Source organism: Vipera ursinii (assembly GCF_947247035.1).
Source record: "Vipera ursinii genome assembly, chromosome: 1".
NCBI classification, from domain to species: domain Eukaryota; kingdom Metazoa; phylum Chordata; class Lepidosauria; order Squamata; family Viperidae; genus Vipera; species Vipera ursinii.
In genome coordinates, this window is record NC_139512.1 from 135,875,317 (window position 1) to 135,899,631 (window position 24,315).

Sequence of the window (24,315 nt, forward strand, 5' to 3'; positions counted from 1 at the left end):
AGTTCACCATAACCGCAATCTCCTTGCAGTATAAAGGTAATAAAATTATAGCCTCAACATTTTACTTTTGCATACTTATTACTTTACTGTTACCAACATTAACCACTTGCAATTCATAGAAATACAGTATATACAGCAATACTTTCGTTATAAACCTTGTGTTGTATAACATTTCTCTTTACCCTGTTTAAATAACTATGCATTGCTGATATAATTTAGTTTTTGCAAAACAACACTACATAATCACTTCCTAGTTTTTCAACAAATAAAATATAGTGACAACAATATGTGTAACTGGGAACATAATAAAGCTCTTGGTAATTACTACTCTTGACTCAATCTGTTTTAAGAGCAATAAAGGTGTGGCAACAGAATTAAGGATTAAGAAAAAACCAGTGATGCACGCAAATACAACCTGTGCAACTGTTTTCACTTGAATGTGACAATACATAGAGATCATGTTGCCTTCCTCCTGTTATCCACTGTATTTTTGCAATACGTATTTTGCAAGGAATTGGAACCAATTTTAGCAGCTCTCTGCAAAGTTAATTAGAGTATTCACTGAACTGTGATGACACTACGCTGAATAGAACAAGATTATCAATATCAATCATATACCTAGTGGGTGTGCTTGTTAGCTTGTAGTTAACTTACAGTTTGACAGAGCTGTCAGAAATTCAAATCTCATTTTATTCATTTAATATAAGGCATTTTTTTAAAAAAAGAAAAAAAACTTTATTTTTTTATTAAATTTATTAAAAGTAGTGTATTTCACATTCTAAATGATATCAATAGGACTTCAAAAAGCTTCATCCATTTGCATAGAGTATGCCTCTATATTTCTAAATTCATTGGGAAACAGTTGTGTACTTGTCAACGCTGCTAACATCAGATGTTCTTGCTTTGACAGTACTCTTGTCAGAAATTCACCACCTACACACATAATTTCAGGTGTGTAGATAATATCTGATCTATAGGATATTTTGACAAGGTTTAAAATGCGTAACAATGTCTTGCTGTTTTTTTTAAAAAAATTGGGGAATAGCTATTTCTGATGGGCTAATTAAGGGATAAATTAGTTATAATTAAGTTGATAGATCTCAGAACAAAGATAATTAGATCAACCAAGATCTACACAGTATTCAAGTAGGAGATTAAATAGGTATTGAAGTTCAAAAAAATTTGACAATTTCCTTTACATATACATAGCAGACAGCTATGAAAGACAGCTGGAAGCTAGAATGCACACATGCTTAACATACGGACTAGCAGGCTTATTCTAACTTAAGAAAATAAAATGTGGAGAGGAAAAGAAACAGTGATGACAGAATACAAAAAAAAGGATGGCTATGTAGATCATTTAGAACAGGGCTTTTCAACCAGTGGTACGGGTACCAACTGTGGTACATTGACACCTGGCAGGTGGTATGCGACCATCCTAGAAAGTGTTAGCGGGGGAGGGGAATGAGCTGAACCAGTGGCAGCACCGCACAAGCCTGAGCGAGAGATAGCTGGAGCTGCAGGGCTGTCAGGGCTCAGCGGAAGTGCCAGGATCAGCACCACTTTCCAGTTGATTGGCGCTTCTTCGGGGCTGTCAGGGCTCAGTGGAAGCGCCAGGATCAGTGCCAGGCTCCAGCTGGAGCTTGGCGCTGATCCCGGCATGTCTGCTGAGCCCAGAAGAAGCGCCGATCAGCTGGAATGTTGCAGCATCTCCAGGCTCTTGTGAGTTACATTCAGATGCTTGGCAACTAATTCATATTTATGACGGTCACAGTGTCCCAGGGTCATGTGAAGTGACCAAAACCTGCTGCAACCACCCAGCAGGGGGGGAATAAAAACCAAACTCCCCCACCCCACCCCCACTGTCAATCCTCAACAGAAATGCTCACAACAATGAAAACCTTGGACAGGAGGAAGAGCGCTGCCAGGCGGGCAGGCAGGTGTCTTGCTTGGCTGTAGCTTGGGGGGCACTTTTTTCAGTGCCATTGTAAATTCGAACAGTCACTAAGCGAACTGTTGTAAGTCGAGGACTACTTGTACTTCATCACTTTTTTCCTTTTTTTTTTTTTGGTCATCAAGTTTTTGACACTTTGCTAGGCGACTGGTGGTAGTCGGATGTTGCCATATCCTAAAAGTGGTACAGTGGGTGAAAAGGTTGAAAAGCCCTGATTTAGAAAATAAGTTGATAGATACAGAGTATAAATTAATAGGAAAAAGAAAAATAACTGCTAAGCAGAATTGCCAGTTCCAGATTGGGTAGTTTGAGGACAATTGAAATCTCTGTCTACATAGGCTAGACCTTGCAATCTATAAAGTAGAGCCAATGTATGCAAGACCGAAGGCCTCTTATGTTTGTTATGACCTCATAAATTTCTGGACACAGTCATCCTGAAATGAAGGGAAGACTAAACAGAGGCTAAATTCATTATTAGGGTAACTGGACACCCAAGCCACCCAACTAGCTTTAACTGTACGATAATCGATAATAAACTAGTTAACATTGCTTTTTGTACTAACTTACTCATCATAGGTTCTTTCACCACTGAAATAACTAACTAATCAGCAAGAGAAATATACTTGCATTCATCTTCCTTGTCTCTAACATTCTCCATCCATATAGTGCACTTAAACTGTAACATTCCCTAGCCAGCATGGCCTTTGCTGAGAAACCTGGAAGTAGATATCTAGATGTTGTCCACAGGCATGTACATCCTGTATCTCAGGAACTTCTTTAAACACTCAAGGACCAGAATAGTCCTCAATGTACAACGATTCATTTAGTGATCGTTTGAAGTTACAATGGTACTGAAAAAAAGTGACTTTTGACTGTTTTTCACACTTATGATCATTGCAGCATTCCCATGCTTACCTGAACAAAATTCAGACACTTGGCAACTGGCATGTATTTATGACTGTTGCATTGTCCCTGGGTCGCAAAGGGTCACTCTGCAACCTTCTGACAAGCAAAGTCAATAGGGAAGCCAGATTCACTTAACAACCATGTTATTAACAACTGCAGTGATTCACTCAACAACTATGGCAATGAAGGTTGTAAAATGGGGCAAAAATCACTTAATAAATGTCTCACTTAGCAGTTGTGGTTGTAAGTCGAAGGGCACCTGTATGTCAGACACAGAATCAGGCTGGGGATTCAGTGAGGCAAAAGCAACCTAAAGCAGTCTCTTATGCATCAAAACGATTAAGGAAAGAAGCAACATTACCATTTCTGAAGAAGGGAATTAGCTGGTAGAATGAAGAGTTCAGAATGGTGCCAGGGTCAACAAGGAGTAGGAGGAAGACATAATTTTTTACAGCCAGATCGTAATGCTGAGGGCCAGGCAAAGCAAAGAGAATCACTCAATATGTTTGCAAAGTTATTTATAGGACTCTCGATGCAAGTGACAACAGCTTTGGCTCCGATACTGCAGAGCTTTTCATTATACTATCTGTTTTTGAAATATACACGGCAGCTTTCTATTCCAAAACACACAAACTGTTTTAATCATTCCAAATGCAAATTTTTAAATGCACTGTTCCTTAAGTACTACGTTAGTATATTTGATGACAAATTGTTTGCTTTCATATATATGACTTTAACAAAAAAAATTGTGGCACATCTTTTCTGATTTTAGGTAGCCTGGAAGACAGAAATTGGGCTCTGAAATGCTGAGTTTGTACAACAGAACAATGCAACAAGCATTTTGAGCTTTATTCTCTTTTGGTTTTAGATCTTAAAATATTCATAAAGAGACGATTTATTTAAAAAAAATCACAAGGCTTACTACCAATGCCTATGGTAACATTTAACAAAGGTATCTTATAACGCTTTTCCCAGCAAATTTAAAATAAAAGTATCATTCACCTACCTATTTTATAATACAAACAGAAATATACAAGAAAATATCAAAGCACTATGATCAGAATTATTCATGCTTATCCTAGTGATCCATATTTATTCTAATTTACAGTACATTTAACTATTGAATATGAAACAGCACAGTGCTATATGATTATATCTGTCTAATGATTCCAAGTAATTTCACACAAGATACTTTGTATCTTTTTCTGAGCTAAATGTTGCAGTAGGTATGCAGTGGCAAAATGAATTACAGCTCCATTCTTTTTTCCTACCCACAGGGCCCACATTTCTGTTTTTTATAAAATAATGAGCAATGCAAGAGGTAAAGATATACAGTACTGTAAGTATAACTTTAGTTTGTCCGTGACTGTATAATTGTTTATTCATGTTTGATTTCTGATGCTATTTTTCTGATCAAACTTACTCAACCATAGGCTAGGAAGTTCAAGATCAATAACCATGCCCTGATATCTTAGACCTTAGACTAGGTGAAATTATTTAAATAAAGCCACAGCATATTACATACAGTACTCAGTTCTTTCGCCCATTTTCATGGAGATTACAAGGTTCTCCAGAAGATACCCCACCAAACTGATTTGCTCATGCCAGTTTCTAAGATTTGCTAGACAAGTGTACATGAGAGTTGTAACTATTGTTTTTAACCTCTGATCTTTTCTTACTGGTAATTTCCCTCTATAAGAAACTTCCTATGGTACTGTTTCATTACATAAAACATGGAGGCGTTTATTTTTCCTGCACACATGCACAAAAGCATACACATTCGGAAGCAAGCATGTTTTCTACATCCCCCACATTCTCAACACGCACAGTTGCACTCAATTTACATCTCCTTCCAATCACAGCCTGTTGCAGGAAACTCTCCTTCATAAGTAATAAAAAAACTGTATAAGAGGGTAAAGTCTGTGTCTCTCCTACCCCAAACAAATAATCTGCTTAGCGTGGAGTGACACAGCATGTGAACCAATTGCAACCTTGGCAGGATTAATGAATAGAAATCATGCATTTCCTATATAGCTATGCACCTGGTAATTATGCACCTAAAACAAGTAACTAACTACCTTCAAATAGCAGCTTGCTGAAATGTTTATTAAAGAAAAATGGTCGGGGGGAGCAGCACCTTAGCAGATGATTAACATTATACTTTGAATCTAATATGATACATCATATTCTGTCAGCGGAATAAGATAAAATCAAAATAATGAATTACTGCTGCACTTTTACACAAACTATGCTTTGATAGATTGCTTGCTTTGAGATTACCCACTGTGCAACTTAATGCAGCAGGGCCTGTCTGTTCAATGTGAATTTCAAGCTGCAGGTATCAATGTACGCATCCCCCACCGAAGGAGGCATCCAAGGTTTTCAGCAAAGGAGCTATATTACATGTGGTCCTTTCCCGTGGTGCTGTGAAAAGATTTTTAGTACTGTGCCACCAGGAGGTTTTGAGAAATCATGAGGGCAGAAAAAAATAATTGGCCCAGTGGAAATAAAGTATTAATGAAAGCTTCAGCAGAGATAAAAATAGCTTTAAGTACTCACATATATTCTCTGTGTGCCGAATGAACTGCTGCTGCATTGCTGTAACGCCATAGAACTATCACTGAAGACAACACATCCAAGGTGGCATCAAACTGGAAAAAATAATAAACAATTTAAGTGAGGTAACTAAAGCAAAACATGTCGCAATGAAAGATTGGTAAGGGTGCTGCAAGGCTATATATGGATACAGCATTAATCATTGGAACAAAAAGCAAAAAACACTGAAAGCTGACTTTTGTATTTTAAAAGAAACAAAAAAAACAATACAATTATGTCAGTTGAAGAAGTAATAAGATTTTAAACCCCATCAATCGTACAGTGTAACCTTTTTTCTGCTGCAAAACATATATTTAAAAACAAGACTCTTCTATAAGGGCAGAAGGATCAAACTTATGGCAAAGCAATGAACATTAATGTCAAATGATAAAAACTAGAGTGCAAATTGTTACTGAATTTTCTAAATTAGCAAATTATAGCACCAACTTCATGTCTGATGGATTCACATGAACAACACTGCAAGAAATGTTCAAACTACAATCCAATCCTATTAGATACATATGATGATGATCTGAGGAACAAACTTTTTTAAAGAGTTCTTAATGAATATGAATATATGAACATGAACAGAACTACCAAAAGAGGACTTCTTTCATAACTGATTGGTGCATTTATTGGCTGGATCTCCCAAATTTCTTCCAGCTCAAGGAGGCAGACATAGCACTCCCTCCTCCAGGTTTTTCTCAAAATAACCCTATTTGATAGATTGGGCTGGGACAGTATCAAAATCACCCACTGAACTTCTGTGGACGAGAATGGACTTAAACTCTCAGTCCAGTCCTAGACCTGTACAACACTGGGTCACTATGGCATTACGATAACATGGAGGTAGGGAACCATCTCTCTGTTCATTTGAAATTTGCCCTTAGTTACTTAGTATAAGAACTTTTTAATGTTATGCAAATAGTGAACTACAATGTCTATTTCATATTTTGCTTCTAACAGAGCTCCCAGCACTTGCAAATCAGCATGAAGCTGATTAATCTTCTGATACTGAGACTTACCCTGAAAGTATACACACAGAATTAAGTTAGCTCTTGCTCAACACTATTGATAAAACAAACCTCCACAAATTGGACTCTCGGTTGAAACATGCTTGAGTTATGCTAGCTAATATAGGAAACAGTGGACAATGCTGGGAACATGCTTTAGACCCATTTCTAATTCTTTTGTGAAATTCAAATAAGAAATCCTACCTAAAATCCAATTAGTCTTCTGATTTGATCGTTTTAACTTTACTTATGGTTCCTCTCTTTCTTAATTTTTTTATATGAATTGATAGCATTTGTGGCAACTGTGGATGAAACTAAGGTGTGAATTCAATCAGAAAAAGCAAATGTACTTTTCAGCTATGAGAATACTTACTGCAAATCCAAATGATGAAGCACTGTACCTCATTACAGAGACAGCTAAAAGGAAAAAGAAATTTTAAAATCTACATTCATTGAAATTTCATGCTTGATTATCACTCACTCTGAATAAATGACACTACGGTAGTACAATAACCTCAAAATGAATAAATATATCAGAATTGTTATTCAGAAACTTGAGAGAATAAGAAAGAATATCTGGAAAGAAAATGAGCATCACATGCTGAATATATAAATTCACTATTTCATCATAAATATTTTAAAACAGTAGATTTTAGAATAAAATTTTAAAGGGATATAATCTATTAAAACGTAGAGGATTCTCTCTATGCAGTTATAGAGTTTTGTTTTTCATACGCAAGGACAAGAGATGCTTCTTCCTTTTATCTGCAAGCAGCTCTTTGAATCCTTTCAACTCCCTAAAATGCTGTGTTTTGATTTCTGCTCACAAGGCTTTCTGTAGAGTTACTGTCACTGAAGCAAAGAATACAGCTATCAGAGCCATTTTTAAGAAACAGAATTTTAATAGTTTTTTTTTCACTAGTTGTTCAGATCAACACCAGCCAATACCAAATGTTCATTTTTGTTTTGTTATGGTTCAAAGCTGTGGATCTATCAAAATTCAAATTTCAGGGGTATTCAACATTGGTTCTCAACCTTGGCCGCTTTAAGATGGGTAGACTTCAATTCCCAGAATTGTGGAATTCTGGGAGTTGAAGTCCACCACCACCCCTCTTAAAGTGGCCAGGGTTGAGAAACACTGTCTAAGATAATGTTAATACAATTTTAAAAATATACTTTACAACATAAAGGCCTTGAACATATAAAGTGTCATCAAATTATAATTTGTTACAATTTAAAATTTGCATTACTAATCCTTCTTTCATTTTTATGTGAAAATAAGAAGAGAGAAACAAGGAAACAAAAATGCATGTTTCTCATATCCTATTCAAAATGGGTATATTTAGTCATGTAATACAATGTAATTGTTAACACCTAAATCAATCTACTTAGCAGCGGAACAAAAATGGACATTTAAACATATAAATTAAAATGTACTGATTTTTGCATAGATTTCCAATCAGGACTCCCGGGATTAAAGGCCCATTTAGGCCTAGAAAGAGATGGAAGTTCTTCAGATCAAAGGTCAGCTAACTTTTTTTTCCTGATCTGATGTAGAAGTAGCACTTTCCACTTCGATGGAAGACATAAACCTTCAATAGGTATGTTGTGTGTTGTTTCAGTGGTGACCAGAGCTGCTTAGCTCCTTTAGGCTACTTGTGGCTATTGCGGACCCACAGAGCCCTCCCTCTGGCTGCTGCTGACCTCCTTCCTTCCATTTTGGTTTGTATTGTGGGACTGACAGGATGGCAAGAGCAGAGTAAAAGAACCAAGATTGCTAGGGAAAGCCCCGACCTCTGCAAAGACTGCTAGACAGTTTCACTGTAGAAGCAAATGCCCCCAACATGCAGGCTGTAGCTTCAGGGCAAGAAACACATTTTGGGGAATTGGTTTCTACACACTAGTTGCTATAAGGAAGTCCTGATCTAAGCTAGTGCTTCCCAAACCTTAATAAATCATCCAAAATTGGGTAAAAGTGGTTTATCTTTGGGTGATGACATACAAACCCATTACTTAATCACAACTGGGACATTTAAATTGACTTAAAGGTGTTTTTTTTCTACTCTGGGTAAAAAGGACTTTCTGATAAATGGTTTGGGGTATTTTTTATTTATCAGATTCTTTTTTTTTCCAATCCTGCCTTAATTACTTTATAAGTAACTTAAGGTGGCAAACATATCTAATACTCCTTCCTCCTCCTATCATCCCCACAACAACAACCCTATGTGGTGAGTTGGGACAAGACTCACCCAGTTGGCTTTCATGCCTAAGGTGGGACTAGAACTCCCAGTCTCCTGGTTTCTAGCCTGAAGCCTTAACTAGCAGACCAAACTGCCTCTCTGAAAGAAAAATTTGGGGAAGCTCTCCTCTAAACACTAGGACAGGATCTCAACAAACCCAACTGTTTGTCAGACATGCGTAGGAACAAGGGCTTCATGGTGCTCTATTTATCATATAAGAATGATACAAAACGAAAAGGGGAAATTATGTTTTTTTCAAAATGCCCTTCTACACTGGAGATTAGAAATAACAAATAGGCGCATGTGCATACGCACACAGCACAATCATTTATAGGAATAGTCTGTAAAGAAAAGTTGTAACTCTTGTAGAGATCAGAAAGAACATATAGCTTTAAACCTGATAAAATTAATTTTACTTTTTCATCATTATGTATTCCAAATATTTTTTGATAAACGGTTGCATTAGCAGTTGGTTCCTGTCTCATTACTAGGAGCCCAAACCTAATTATTTTTGATAACTGATTCTAAAAATCAATATGTATTTCAAAATGTGACGAAAGAGGGTCTTTTTTAGCACAGTTTATTTGTGCTTAAGAGGGAGAAAATATGTATTTCCTCCTTCTGTTCTGTGTCTGCACTCTTAAATGACCTGTTTAGACTTCACAAATTTTTGTTATACATGAGTATCAGTTGCTGGTACTGAAAACAGAATCTTACATCTTCTCTATCTTTCCCCGTATTGTTTACTGAAACAGAACGTTCTTCAACAAGATGTTAACAAGGAAGAGAAAGTGGATTGGTTGCTTTGGGTTCAGCCATGCAGTTATTCTAAATGTTTAATTCCTGAAGAAAACATAGATTAATGAGATTACCCATTGTGCTTGTTTAAGTATATTATGGGAAAGGAACTATTAACCTGAAGGTAAATTACAACCTCTGAATGAGGAGGAGCCTGGGTAGCATTCTTTCAGACTAACACATTTCATTAAAAGGCATATATGTTTTTTTCATTATTGCACATAAATAAATGTGTATATAATAATGAAATAACACATAATAAAATGTGTTAAGTTTGAAAAAAAGTGCCACTAGCACCTTCTGATTTTTAGCTATTATAAACTACATGGCTCCTTTCCTGCAATTTATGTAATTAGAATCTGTGAGATATCAATTTATTAATCCATCTGACCAGCAATCGAGTCAAACATCTGTTACAGGACTTCTATCCTTGTCTCTCATCCCTTCATGGGAGATATGTCTTCTCCTCCTGATTGAATGCACCCCAGAGATATTTTGTTGGTCTGTGACCAACTGTGAGAAATAAAATGCTTGACTAAGAAGGGCTACTCTTATATTGTTAATCTCTTTACCATCAAACAGAAAAAGTCACACTGAAAAATATTAATAACCTTTATTATGGATTTATTTTTAAGGTCATACCATAAGGGAAATAATGGGCTTTCCCTTTTAGGATTAAGTAGCCACTCTCTTGAAGGAAACAAATAGAAGATTCCACTAGGTTAAAATATACAGATAAATTATTTAATCTACATGTAGAGAGCAAGTGACAGGCACAAATATTTGAAAAGAGGAGTTTTGTTTTACCAAAAAAAAATCTCTATGATACAATATTACTTCTTTTTATGGCATTTCTAACATTTATTGTTATATGATTGGTAATTATATTATACACTTTATATTAATTAAATATTCCCTTAAAATTAAAGGAATAATAACTAGTAAGTTTTGATTTTTTATAGCTCTTTCAATTTTTCTACTGTAATCATTTATTTGAAGTTTTGCATCCACTTTATCATACATTTTTTAACTTGTTCGATTCCTGTGTCATATTTGAATAATTTATTTGTATTTGTGTGTGTGTATTTCCTAATATGTGATCTTGATAAGTGTTTCAAATTATGTCATTTATTTCAAAGTCCCTCCTTCTTTCTTATTTAAAAGCAAGAAAACTTTACTGAGAGTTTTTTAAAAATGCATTCCTTTTATTGTTTTCTTACTACCTTCATCTTTCACATTGTGATTAAATTTACACATTGCTTTTAAATTAGTTTCAAAATTACTCTAGTTTAAACACTTAGCAAATGAATACTGATTAAAATAAGGTAATCAATGGCTTTTAAAGTAGAATGCTGTGAAATTCATAGCAGAGTCCTGCTATTATTATGCACGGAATATTCTGAGGTATACAAATATGTGTTTCTAAACTCCATGATACTGATCCCTCTAAGGAATTTTAGCTTTATTTTAAAAAAAACATTTAAATAGATCGTACTTCTGAAAAGCTGACAGAGGTGTATATATATATAAAAAGAACAATTTAAAAAATCATAGTTGGAGACATAAAGCAGAAGCAAAATAATTCTACATTTAAAAATCTGGTGCAGCATATTAACAATCATATAGCCAGATTGGCCTGCCTGCCTGCCTGCCTGCCTGACTGCCTGCCCTATCTATCTATCTATCTATCTATCTATCTATCTATCTATCTATCTATCTATCTATCTCTATCATCTAAATTCACTATAACTATCCACTCCAGCATAGTCTATTTATTACAATGTAACAGAAACACTGGTAAAGTAACATCCTCCTGAAAATCCCCAAAGATTTCATAAGAGCATCTCTTCAGTCACTGCCCCCCAGGTTCAAATGCACCCGATACAAATACCATCTTGAAAAGCAATTTCACATATTCTTGGTCTGATTATTACAGCTGTCCAGATTATTCAGGGTCCGACTCATGAGGGGGGAAACACGCCCGACCTTATTTTTATCTCTGGGCAGTGGCTTAATGGTCTGGGTGGGGTTTCTCCAATCTCTCAACCCCTTTCATGGACAGACCATTATCTCCTGCGGCTGGGCCTCTGTTATGCCACCTCCCGCTGCTGGGAGGCGGAACCAACCAGGTGGTTCCGCCCCAGGCGCCTGATGGACCTGGATAGGTTCCAGGGGGAGGGCCTTCTTCGTGGGAGCACCAGCCCTGTGGAATTAACTTCCCCTTGAGCTCCGGATGGCCCCGGATCTCCGGTCCTTTCATCGCGGCCTTAGAACATTTCTCTTCCATCAGGCTGACCTGGACTGACGATAGGGATTTTTAAATAGAATATTTTTAATATTTTATCGTTTTATCATTGGGGCTTGTTAGTTTAATCTTTTTTAACATTTGTATTATTGTGTTTTATTGTTGTTAGCCGCCCTGAGTCCTTCGGGAGATAGGGCGGCATATAAGTCCCAAAAATAAATAAATAAATACATGTATAATAAGGAAGCAATGTGTCGCATGTATCTATGATCTTAAAAACAGGCAGTCAGAAATTACATTAATTTAAAACAATGCATCTTGCCACTATCTTCACATGATATCTAGCACAGAAATCCACATGAAATTTTCATAGCTTATGTAAAATGTATATAATTTACATAAATGTATGAACATTGTCTGGACTAAATTCTATTTGGCAAAGCAATATGAATCTAGATGTTGCCAATGCATCCAGTCCACTGAAGGGGGTGCCTAAAATCAAGATTTTACTTATGAATTACATTAATTATGAATTTACTTATAAATTAAAGGGAGGAATAAATAGTTCCATGACTGCAATTTAATTTCCTTTTCCTCTTCTACCCCTACACCACCAAATCAGCTCTGGAAAATCTATACATGTCATACATGTGCTTGTTTCATGCAAACAAAATGTAGAAAAACAAGTGGACCACACAGTGAATGCCCCAAAGTAATACACTGTAACAACAGGAAATGAAGATAACATGGCTGATAACATAGGAGGCGGATCAGCATTTGGGTTTCTTAGGAACAGAGTGAGCTGTTCTCTGAAAAAAGCAGAGAAGTATTTAGCATCTAAAGATCAGAAAGGACACAGAATTTATAGAACTCTGAAAATAGTAGGAAAAAGGCAGGATGAAGCTCATTATTAGTAATTTCATGTATATGTAAATCAAAGTCTTGGTTTTGCATAAAACTACTTCAATCTGCAGCAGAAATATAAGGCTGAGAAATACCTTGCATTTCTTCAACCGAAAAATATTTGAGTCTAAGAAAATGCAGCTCTACCACACTATTAAAATCTTTCCCAGCACCTAAATGGATGACAACTAGACCTCTGCAGAGGAAGAACTGGAAAATTCAATAGACTGAAGCCCAAGACATCAATATTAACCGTCACAAAATTATGTCCAGTTTGGGTTAATCTCAACCTATTTCTGTGATGCCCTTGAGACCCTCTGTGCTTCAGACACCAATGATTCATGTTTATAGGGTCATCTTCTGTTCCAAACACGCAGAAGTACATGCCCTGGACATACTTACCACTAAGACATGCTTAATTGAACTATCTTGTCTATTAAAAAATCCATTTAGCAGACTTACACTGCCTTATTCCCCACCTTTGGGAAATACACATTTGCATTTGACAAACTAACAAGAAACAGAGGAAATTGGCAAGCTGTTTATCTCAGGATAAAGAATAGAGTGGGTGGTAATGTTCTAGAGCTATATTTCATTTTTATAGACATGCTAACTCTAGTTGCGATACCGAATTTAAGGCAGCCTTGTAGGGTAGCTTTTTTCTTATTTACAACAGCAGCCATCAGGTTGATTATCTAATGTGGGAGTTCATTTGAGCACTAGACATCCTAAGATAGGGGAGGATAACCCTTTTTAGCCTAGGAATTACACTTTGAGCTGGTGGACTAAATATGTCTAGGTCTTTTTTCTGGCTTTCCAGGAGGTTGGATACATCCTTGATGTTTCCACTCTAAATGCCATATATAAAAAGAAGTAAAATAAAACCACAAAAATCATTTTGTTGCTAAATCTCAGAAGTCTTTAGAAACTGCAAACAGGGACTGAGGGCCACATTCAACCATGGATTGGTCACCTTTTTAAGTCAATAATGGAGTACAACCAATAACATTAAAAACAGCATCATGTATTATACCTCTTTAAAGGGTAAAGGGATTTCAGTTTAGGCCTGATCACCTCAGAAATACTTATCTAACTTTGGCCAAGTCCAATGTTGGGACTTATTACTTATTACTTTATAAACAAAAAAATCTGAAATCTCCAACAAATCTGTTGGAACAAAACAAAACAATAATTTAGTGAAGGAATATTTGCTTTTATCAATCAATTCACTTAGAAAATTTTCACAGTATTGTCCAGATCTGGAAAAAAGAACATGGTTTGCGTATCTGTTCTATAGATGGTGGTGGAATAGTATATTATAAATTTTTGTACTTAAAAAGAAAGGCAGAAATTAGTTTCAGCACCACATGTTAAAGTTATATGTATAATTGTTATCTTACTGTCTCAAACCATAACTCAGATTATTTCTATTTTGTTTTAAAAGAAACAACCAAATCTAGTAGATATACTACACAGACAATTCATTGCAAACACAGTGATGCTCCAAAAACTGTAGTCCAAACAATGTTGTGTTCCAAATGAATTAAGGACTGTCCCTGAACAAAATATATTTATTGTATATTGTATAGATTTCCAGAAGCAAAAGGTCTTGTCATAATTCAAAATGACAGTCACCATAAATATTAATTCAATGTTCCACTTAATACCTCCCAGCTTTGTCAACGAAGCTTCAAAATTCCTTCTACTCTCCCTAGAGAAACCCACGTAAACCACTATACAAACAATCTTAGTTTATTGGCTATTATTTAACCCTTGGGGCAATTTTCCTTATTGTGGGCCTTTTCATATATCCTGAACTACATATTCCAAAATCACTGGTCAGTATAATCATCCTGACTAATAATTTTGTGGATAAAGGCAATAGAAGAAGGGGACGACAGAGAATGAGGTGGCTGGATGGAGTCACTGAAGCAGTAGGCGTGAGCTTAAATGGACTCCAGAAGATGGTAGAGGACAGGAAGGCCTGGAGGAACATTGTCCATAGGGTCGCGATGGGTCGGACACGACTTCGCAACTAACAACAACAACTTCACTTAAAAGATATGCTGGAACAACTGCATTCACCCTTTCACATATTTACCTAAGGCAGGGGTAGGCAACCTTGGCTCTTTTATGACTTGTGGACTTCAACTTCCAGAATTCCTGAGTCAGCATGGTTGGTTCAGGAATTCTGGGTATTGAAGTCCACAAGTCATAAAAGAGCCAAGGTTGCCTACCCCTGGCCTAGGGAATACAAACATGCCAAGCAGCAATTTGATGTAAATAATTTTTTTAAACTTATGTATATTTCCTAGATGAATCTAAGTCAATTTAAATCCTGTTGAATCCCATTTATAAGAAATCCTATATCCGAAGGATTTTCCCCCACTTCTCACCCCCCAGCTTAGATGGAATAAAGTGAGCAAAATAAGTCTATCACCACCATAGTAAAAGTACAACTTAAATACAATTATGTGGGGGTAAGGACTACAGAATTTTGGAGTTTTAAGTAATAAGAGCGAAGTGACTAGGCTTTGCTTTGCAAAGTTTTGGCAAAATCTCTACAGGACACAGGACATTTTCCCTTCTGGTACAGTTTACCCCAATCTTTAGCAAGCTTTGACATATTCTCTGCACTGATCAAAGCCTAAAGAGGCTTTTAACAAAATATCTCTTTGTATTTTTTAAATTACACCTAGGAAATATGAAGCAGTTCTGAAGCAATATAGAATGTTTTGTCTGGGCAACCTGGTACTAACCTACAGCAACCTGTAGTAATCATCAATTAATTAAGTCCAAATTAAAATAATATTTTGTTTATTTGTATCCTGCCTTTTATTATTTTTTACAAATAATTCAAGGCAGCAAATATATCCAACATGTCCTCTTCCTTTTTTTCCTACAACAATAACAACCTAGTAAAGTAGGTTAGTCTAAGAAAGAGTGACCAGCTCAAAGTCACCCAGGCTCCATGCCTAAGACTGGACTAGAACTCACAATCTCCTGTTTCCAGCTTGGTGCCTTAACCACTAGACTAGACCAAACTAGCTCTCTATAGCAGTGTTTCTTAAAGTATGGTCCTAGGATCCCTGGCAATCCCCTTCTCATAGGTCATCAAAATCAAAATTATTTTGCCAGATATTGAAATAAGGACACTCTTCACGTTGTTTTATTAACATTTTATGTTAATATCCAATGGGATATTGCTATTTTCTGTGAGTCAATAAATATTTCACAAATGCATCAATTTTAATTTTAATGGTAAACATTGATAAATATAACCCATACAAACAAAAGCTTTTTTAAAAAAAGTTATAATTTTTATAAGTAGGAAGGACTCCTGACAGTAAAAAAAAATTACGAAACACTGTTCTGTGGTACAGCTCTGATACACTTAAAGCAGGCATACCCAACTGGGGCTGCGAGACAATATTCCAGGGGGTTCGAAAACTTGGGTTTTCAAAATTATAGTGTGATATGCATAATTTGTTGCCATTATTTTGAACTTTTGTAAGGGGTGTGAGAATATATCAGAAGCGTTCTGGGAGGGGGGGTAGACAAAAGGAGCCACTGACTTAAAGCAACATTAAATCTGTTTTATTTTTATTTGAAACTCTTGAATGCAGTCTATTTCCACGCTTGCAAAAAAAAAAATTTCTCTCACTCACATCCTCAATTTCAGATGCCTTAACTGGTCTTTCAAAGAGGAAGATAGTTTGACAGTTATACAGCATTTCTTCATAAGAATTCTGATTATTTTTTTTCATTCAAGTGTACTGAGCATAAAATAAAGTTGCAGATGAGAGAAGAGTGGAAGCATTTTGTTTTCCTTTTACATGGAATATTGGTGTGGAGATTTTTGTCATACCAGGATCTGCAGTTATTTGGGGGGAGTGGGAATAGCAGAAATTTGGAAGTGCCCTAGATTGCCTTGCTGAAAATTATTTTATTGATCTTCTTTTTCCCCTTCTATATCACTAATTTCTAAAGTACTACACTGCTTTTAACAAACCATAATGCACCAGGCTAGAAACCAGGAGATAGTGAGTTCTAGTCCCACCTCAGATATGAAAGCCAGCTGAGTGATTTTGGGCCAGTTTGTTTTGTTAATTCATGTCAGAAGCATCATATTTAAAATAAGGCACACTATATGACATATAATTTAAAATATACAATATCAGATTAAATTATGTACAAGTTAAACAGATTTTACCCAGAAACTAGCAACCTCAATTAGGTTCTGTCATGCTTCTAGTCACTCTTTCTTAGACCAACCCACCTCAAAGGGTTATTGTTGTGTGGAAAATGGGAGGAATATTAGGAATGTTCCCCACCTTGAGTTATTTATAAGAATAGTAGAGGCAGGAAATAAATGAATAAATACAGATAGTCCTTGACGTTTGACTGCAATTAAACCCAAAATTTTTGTTGTTAAGTGAGACATTTGTTAGGTGCCCCACTTTATGACATTTCTTGCCACAGTTGTTAAGTGAATCAATGCAGTTGTTCAGTTAGTAACAAGGTTATTAAGTGAATCTTGTTTCCCTACTGACTTTGCTTGGTGATCACATGACCCGGGGACACTGCAATGGTCATAAATATGAACCAGTTGCCAAGCATCTGTATTTTGATCACATGACCATGAAGATGCTGCAAAAGTTGTAACTGTGAAAAATGGTCATACTCCCATGTTACACCACTCCTGCGCGAGCTGCATTGGCTTCCGGTTGCCCTTCAGGTACGATTCAAAGTGCTGGTAATAACCTTTAATGCCCTACGTGGCTTAGGCCCGGGGTATTTGCGAGACCACCTGCTGCCATTGTCAACCTCCCATCACCCGGTTCGCTCCCACAGAGTTGGCCTCCTCAGGGTTCCGTCGGATAGGCAATGCCGGCTGGCGACCCCCAGGGGGAGAGCCTTCTCTGTGGGCGCGCCAACCCTCTGGAATGAACTACCGCTGGAGCTGCGGACAGCCCCTGACCTTCGGTCCTTCTGCCGTGACCTGAAGACGTGGTTGTTCCAACAAGTGGGCCTGGACTGACTACGATTTTTAATTAGGCTTTTTACTGGGTTAAATTGTTTTGTAATTTTGCATTTATTGTTTAATTCTCTTTTAAATTTTTTACTCTATGTTTTTTAATTTTTATTGTTGTGAGCCGCCCTGAGTCCTCAGGGAGAAGGGCGGCATATAAATTTATATAAATTTAATAAAATGAAATGAAAAATGAAATGAAAGTTGCTTTTTTCAGCACTGTTGTATCTTTGAACGGTCATTAAATGAACTGCCGGATCCTGTTTGTACCAGAATCCCATAGGAAATACGTGGTTTACCCTCAAACATCTCAGAGTTCTCAAAACATCTTGGCAAGTTCCGGTCAGCTGGAAGTGGAACTGGTCACAGGGGGAGGCTTTGGGCAAAACTACACCTTTTTTTTTGCATCTAGTGAGCAAGGGAGATTTCAGAGCTGGCTTGACTTTACTGCAACCAACACTTTTAGTAAAAGAACCCTTTGCTTTAACCAAATGGAGTCAAGGGCCTTTCTTTCTTAAGGGATTGGATTGGGACAGCTCTGATGCTAGCAAATAACCAATAACCGAGTCTTTCCTCCCAACCGTGCTAGGGGTTCTTTCTCCAGTGTCTTTTGATCCTTTTTATTGTTTATTTGTTTGTTTGTTTTTCATATTTCTGAACTGCCCATCTCCCTCAAAGTGGGGCTTTCCAAATGCAAGGAAGCGCTTGGAGAGAATACAGAGAGAGATTGAAATATACCTTTTGCTTTTAAGCCTCCTCCATCTCTATTCCGTTAGTTACGATCCAGCAATAAATAGACAGATCTTGTACTTAGCCTGGCTTGATAACGCCAAAAAACATGAGAAAATGGCAAAAATTCGAGGAGATGAACATATTTTCTCTATGCATTTTAAGTATTTATACAAGATGGCCCAATAAAATACATGCACAATGTTATACTTTCTGTCACATCTGAGGCAATGTTTTTTCTATTGACTTTACATAGGCACTAATTTCTAAACTGTCACGCTATCAACTGATTGAATGCTTACAACACTGATTTCTCAAAGGGCCATTATGTGACCAGGGCATGACTGATACATGAATAATTTAACTTCTCTGTCTGGAAATTTTACAGAGCTGTGCAAATGATGCTGCATTAAACATGTTTAAAACATCTATTTTAAAAGCTACATCGTTTTTCTACACCAAATTAATGTTATTAGAACAGGCTATACTGGTAGCTTAGATACAGTAATAGAAAACCAACATGATTATTTCATTTTTAAAAAAGTACTGTTGGAATGTAATTTTTCAATGTCCTATATTTTTGCTAATTATTTCACACCAGCCACGTTAAAAATTACAGTCAGTTTTCAGAAAAGCTCAAACTCTGCTTCAAACAACAGCAGCTGCAATATCAGTTCAATACTATATCAAATGGAGTGATTTGAAAAGTATGCTTGAGCATATTTAACATTAAATTATGTTAAAAAATTATGAAAGCTGACTTTGGACAATTTTTATGTAAAAGCTACAACATTAGTTTTTAAAAAAACCAATGGCAATTGTAAATTAATATTAATTAATTAAATATGTTCGCTCAGTGGGTTAGGACGCTGAGCTTGTCGATCAGAAGGTCGGCAGTTTGGCGGGTCGAATCCCAAGTGCCGTGTAACAGAGTGAGCGCCTGTTACTTGTCCCAGCTTCTGCCAACCTAGCAGTTCGAAAGCACGTAAAAATGCAAGTAGAAAAATAGGGACCACTCCGGTGGGAAGGTAACAGCGTTCTGTGCGCCTTTGGCGTCTAGTCATGCCAGCCACATGACCACGGAGACGTCCTCGGACAAGCGCTGGCTCTTCGGCTTTGAAACGGAGATGAGCACCGGCCCCTAGAGTCGGAAACGACTAGCACGCATGTGCGGGGGAACCTTTACCTTTACCTTTAACAACACTTTGGTTTAAGAGTCTTTTCAATGGTGCATTCACTGATACTGTAATCAAGCGCATCCATCCTATTGCTGGTCATCCTTTTTCTTTCATCTTTTTTTAACATTCTGGAAGTCACAAGGGAGTTGTATCTTTGTGCAATGAGTCCAAAATATGCTAGTTTGAGCCTGGACATTTGTCCCTTGAGCAAGAACTCTGGATATTATAATAACAACAACAACAACAACAGCAACAAAACAATAACAATAAATAAAGTTGGAAGCAACCTTGGAGGTTATCTAGTCCAACCCCCTGCTCAGGCAGGAAACTTTATTACCATTTCAGACAAATGGTTGTGCAGTCTCTTCTTTAAAACTTCCAGTGTTGGAGCATTCACCACTTCTGGAGGCAGGTTGTTCCACTGGTTAATTGTTCTAACTGTCAGGAAATCTTTCTTTAGTTCTAGGTCAGGGGTGTCAAACTCGCAAAGTCACGTGACGTGTCGTGATGTTGCCGGCAATAGGGTGGTCCCAGTTTCGCTATGATGCATCCGGCCTGCAGGCCGGCAGTTTGACACCCCTGTTCTAGGTTGCTTCTCTCCTTGATTACTCTCCATCCCTTCCTTCTTGTCCTGCCCTCACATGCTTTGGAGAATAGTTTGACTCCCTCTTCTTTGTGGCAACCTCTGAGATATTGGAACACTGCTATCATGTCACCCCTAGTCCTTTTCTTTTACAATCCATTTGTTTTATTTACCTATCTATAGTACCCCAGGAATAATAATATGTTAAATCTCCTATCTCTGATATTAATGTTTAGGCTGACTTTTTTCAGTCTGTTGGCCATTGTGTTGTCTGCCGATTGGAGGACGTGGTTTGGCTATTATTTCAAATGGTTTGTCTATGCCTATTATAAGTTTGTCACTTAGTGTTTCTAGGCCATTTATTCCTTATTTATCATTTCTAAATTAAGATTAAAAAACAGGTATCTAACTGGCATTTATTATTTATTTTATGTATTAAATTTGTATATACCCATTTCCCCTAAAATGTTACTCTGGGTGGCTTACATTGCATTGCATTGCATTGCATTGCAGTCAGAAAGAATAATCAGATTACCTGATATCAAAAGCCTTTTATGTCTGTAATATATCAGCTTCAAATTCTAGTAAGCCTTGCTTTCCTATGACAAATTTCACCTAATTGATGCCTAATTGTAATTTAAACTAGTTTAAGTCCCCTCATGAGACTGCAGTATGCTACCTAGAGAGCCTCAAATATGAGATGTGTTCTGCATAAAATCTTGCTACGACAGCAATATCATCACAAGCGTCTCTCAGCTTTAGCAGTCAAGTATTAACATATGAAAATCTATATACTGTACTTATGCAGTGTGGTACTAAAAAGAGTTCAATTGTTGCTTTTAACATAATTCTAACTCAGAGTGTGAGACTATGAGCAAGTAGTTTTAACTATGAAAGAACCACTATTAAACTTGGCAGTGAATACTAACTCTTTTTATTTTTTATTTTTTCTATTTTAATTCCATTTATATCCCGCCCTTCTCCGAAGACTCAGGGCGGCTTACAAGCTTAGCAGTAGCCTTCATTCTATGTATATGCCTGCTTATTAGGGCTTTCACACACACACCCAAGCGGCATTATTACAAAGTCAGCTTAATTGCCCCTAACAATCTGGGTCCTTTCATTACTCCATAGGTAAAAGATGGGGTATGTAAGGTGCTCAGGGAGGGGTAGCATCTTTGGTGGAAGGGCCTGCCATGCACGTCCTTCTCAGGACTGCTCGTTCACCTTTGATCTCCACCTTGTGTTTCAGCTCTCACCTGTGGCAATTACAAGAAGCTGCAGCAGCCACACCCCAGAAAGCATCCTAGTCCTGTTACATTGTAAGCAACCAAGGACTTCCAGAAAATCATTCAACATCGGCAGACTGCAAGCTCCAAGCCAAGTCCAACATTTCCAACATATATTTAATGAAAAACTATTCAGCAAGTTACTGTTTTTAAGAACCTATTCTGAAGAGTGGATGCAGTTTAAAGTTGTCATCAACAACTATATTTGGACAAGAACAAGGCCTATGCAGACTGGCAGAACAACCCATCATCTATCTCAATGAAAGACAAGTTTAATAGCAATAGCACTTAGACCAGGGGTAGGCAACCTTGGCTCTTTTATGACTCGTGGACTTCAACTCCCAGAATTCCTGAGCCAGCTTGGGAGTTGAAGTCCACAAGTCCCCAACAATCCTCAATTTACCAACCTCAGAAGGATGGAATGCTCAGTCAACCTTGAGCTGGTCAGGATCAAACTCCTGGCAGTGGGAATGCAGAGCTAGCCTGCAATACTGAATTCTAACCACTGCGCCACCTGAAGTCCATAGTTCAGACAGAATTGCGGGAAAGGCAGGACAAGTGATAGCAAAGGAAGGCTGAGCAGGTGAACCACTATGCAGAAATGCATGCTACCAGGATTTTTCAGTGCCATAAAGTCAGTTTATAGTCCTTACGGTTTGAACATGATCAAAGACCAGGAAAAACTGAAAAACTAAAAAACTAGTGGGCTGAATGCTTCCAACTTATTCTCAATATCCACAGTTGATCACGATGTCTTACAGCAGATATCTCAGCTGCCAGTCTTAGATACCCTAGACCTGCCTCCCTCTCCTGATGAGATCAGGAAAGCAATCTTGCAGATGACTCAAATAAAGCAACTTGGCAGGAGGGCATTTCTGCTGAGATACACAAAACACTAAACCCAAACACCTTGCAGGTGTTTCAAGACATCTTGGGAGACATTTGGTCTACAAAGGAGATGCCTGATGACTGCTGTGATGTCTTCATTGTGACTTTCTATAAAACAAGGAAAGCAAATGAAACTACAGAGGTAACTCACTGCTATCCATTGCAGGCAACATCTGATAATGTCTACAGGAAGAGTCTCTGGATCTGGGACATGGATGCCTGAAGAAATTCATGAAATTGTTTAATCTGTTCTTTACTTGCATGTTGTCACGTGATGTCCAGGGTGTGAAAGAGGGGGATGTACTGGTCTCTTTGACCTTTGCCAAGGATTAAGTACCTCCATACAATCATTCAAGAAACCTTATTTGCTTATGACTGTGCACTCAGGGCACACTAAAACAGTGATTTATAGTTGCTACTAACAAATTCTCAGATGCCACTATGCCCTTTGGCCTGACTATCAGCCTGAACAAGACTTACATACTTTATCAACCAATGCCAAATGACAAGCTTATAGAACAAAAAAAAATCACTGTTGATCACACCCAGTTGACAAATATAAAATAGCTTCAAATACTTGGGAAGGATCGTCTCAAGCAATAGGATTTTGGACAAAGAAATTAACTCTAGGATCAGCAAAGCTAGCCAAGCACTGAGGTGGCTACATATTAGAATGCTCAATCAACATAACATCCATATCTCCACAAAGCTTAAAGTCTACAGAGCAGAAGTGAGTCCAGTTCCAGCCTCAGCATTTGTTGGAAAAATTACATCTCCAACCTGGAGGTCTCAAATCTCAAATCTGTGGATTCCACCAGCATTATTATAGCCCAGATGGCCGGGAAATGTCATCAGAATGCATGACTTCCACATGCCTTGCCAATTGCTCTACAGCAGTGGTCCCCAACTTTTCTAGCTTTGAGGACCAGTGACAATGGCGGGGGTAGAAAGGGGATGGTTCCATGCAAACAGCAGCCATGGGTGCTCAAGCACATAGCTCCGTTTGCACGAGTAGCAGATGCACACGCCCACTGCTCATGCAAATGGGGCTTCACATGTGTCCACCCACTGCTTGCACAGCCCGGTTCAGCCTGGTACCAGGCCGTGGCCCAGAGGTTGGGGACCCCTGATGTTATGTATGGGGTGTGAGCAGAAGCTCTGCAGGTACCACCAGGGGGCACAGTGCTGTGACCGGATTGGCTGAAGGGGTTTCAGCGGGAGATAGGGATGGATGGATTGGCCAGAGCATCACCTGGCTAAGTATATAAGGGATCCAGGTAACCCCCTTTGTTCACTACGCGCCGACCACTAATAAAGAGCTGACATGCGGTACTCATCTGCCTCCTCATTGCCATGCGGTCCACAACCCACTACACAATAGTGGCGACGAGGGTGGGATCGCTGTTTCACGCAGAGCTGAAGCACTAGCTGAAGTCACTAGTTGAATCACTGGATTGGAGGAAAAGAATTCTTTTTCCCGATCTTTGCCAAAGCAGCATCGTAGGACCGGTCAGACCATGGCAAAAATAACACAGATCCGCGAGTTCGACATTCACCGGCTCGAGCGGTGGGAATCGCACTTGGGCCAGGTTGAAGGCTACCTCCTGGTCAACCGGATCATGGAGGATCGCATGAAGACGGCGGCGCTGCTATACATCAGCGGGTCTGCCGTCTACGATGCGGCCGTGGCTTTGTTCGCACTCACACCTATCGCATCTGTTCCCTACCGCGACCTCGTAAGCAAGCTGAATAGGCATTTTATGCCTAAGAGGTCGGAGATGTCTTGGAGATTCCAGTTTGTCCAGCGGGTCCAGAGGTCGGGCGAGTCAACAACTGATTTCATTGCGGACGTGCGACAAGCCGCTCGTCTCTACAAGTTCCCTGATCTAGAGGACCGCCTTCGAGATCCTATCACCTTCGGGCTGAGTGACAAGTGGCTGCGGCAGAAACTGCTCGTGAAGC

General features: G+C 38.1%; 1 protein-coding gene across 1 annotated transcript in view; it reads right to left on the reverse strand.

Annotated features, from left to right (window-relative positions):
* Positions 1–24,315, reverse strand: part of TMEM163 (transmembrane protein 163) — a gene marked incomplete at both ends in the record, with an annotated part of 102,679 nt that overhangs the window by 38,415 nt on the left and 39,949 nt on the right. Inside the window, 2 exons of the mRNA XM_083369402.1 lie at positions 5,420–5,511; positions 6,842–6,885. Of these exons, the coding sequence (XP_083225528.1) occupies positions 5,420–5,511; positions 6,842–6,885 (136 nt within the window). The remainder of the gene's footprint in view (positions 1–5,419; positions 5,512–6,841; positions 6,886–24,315) is intronic.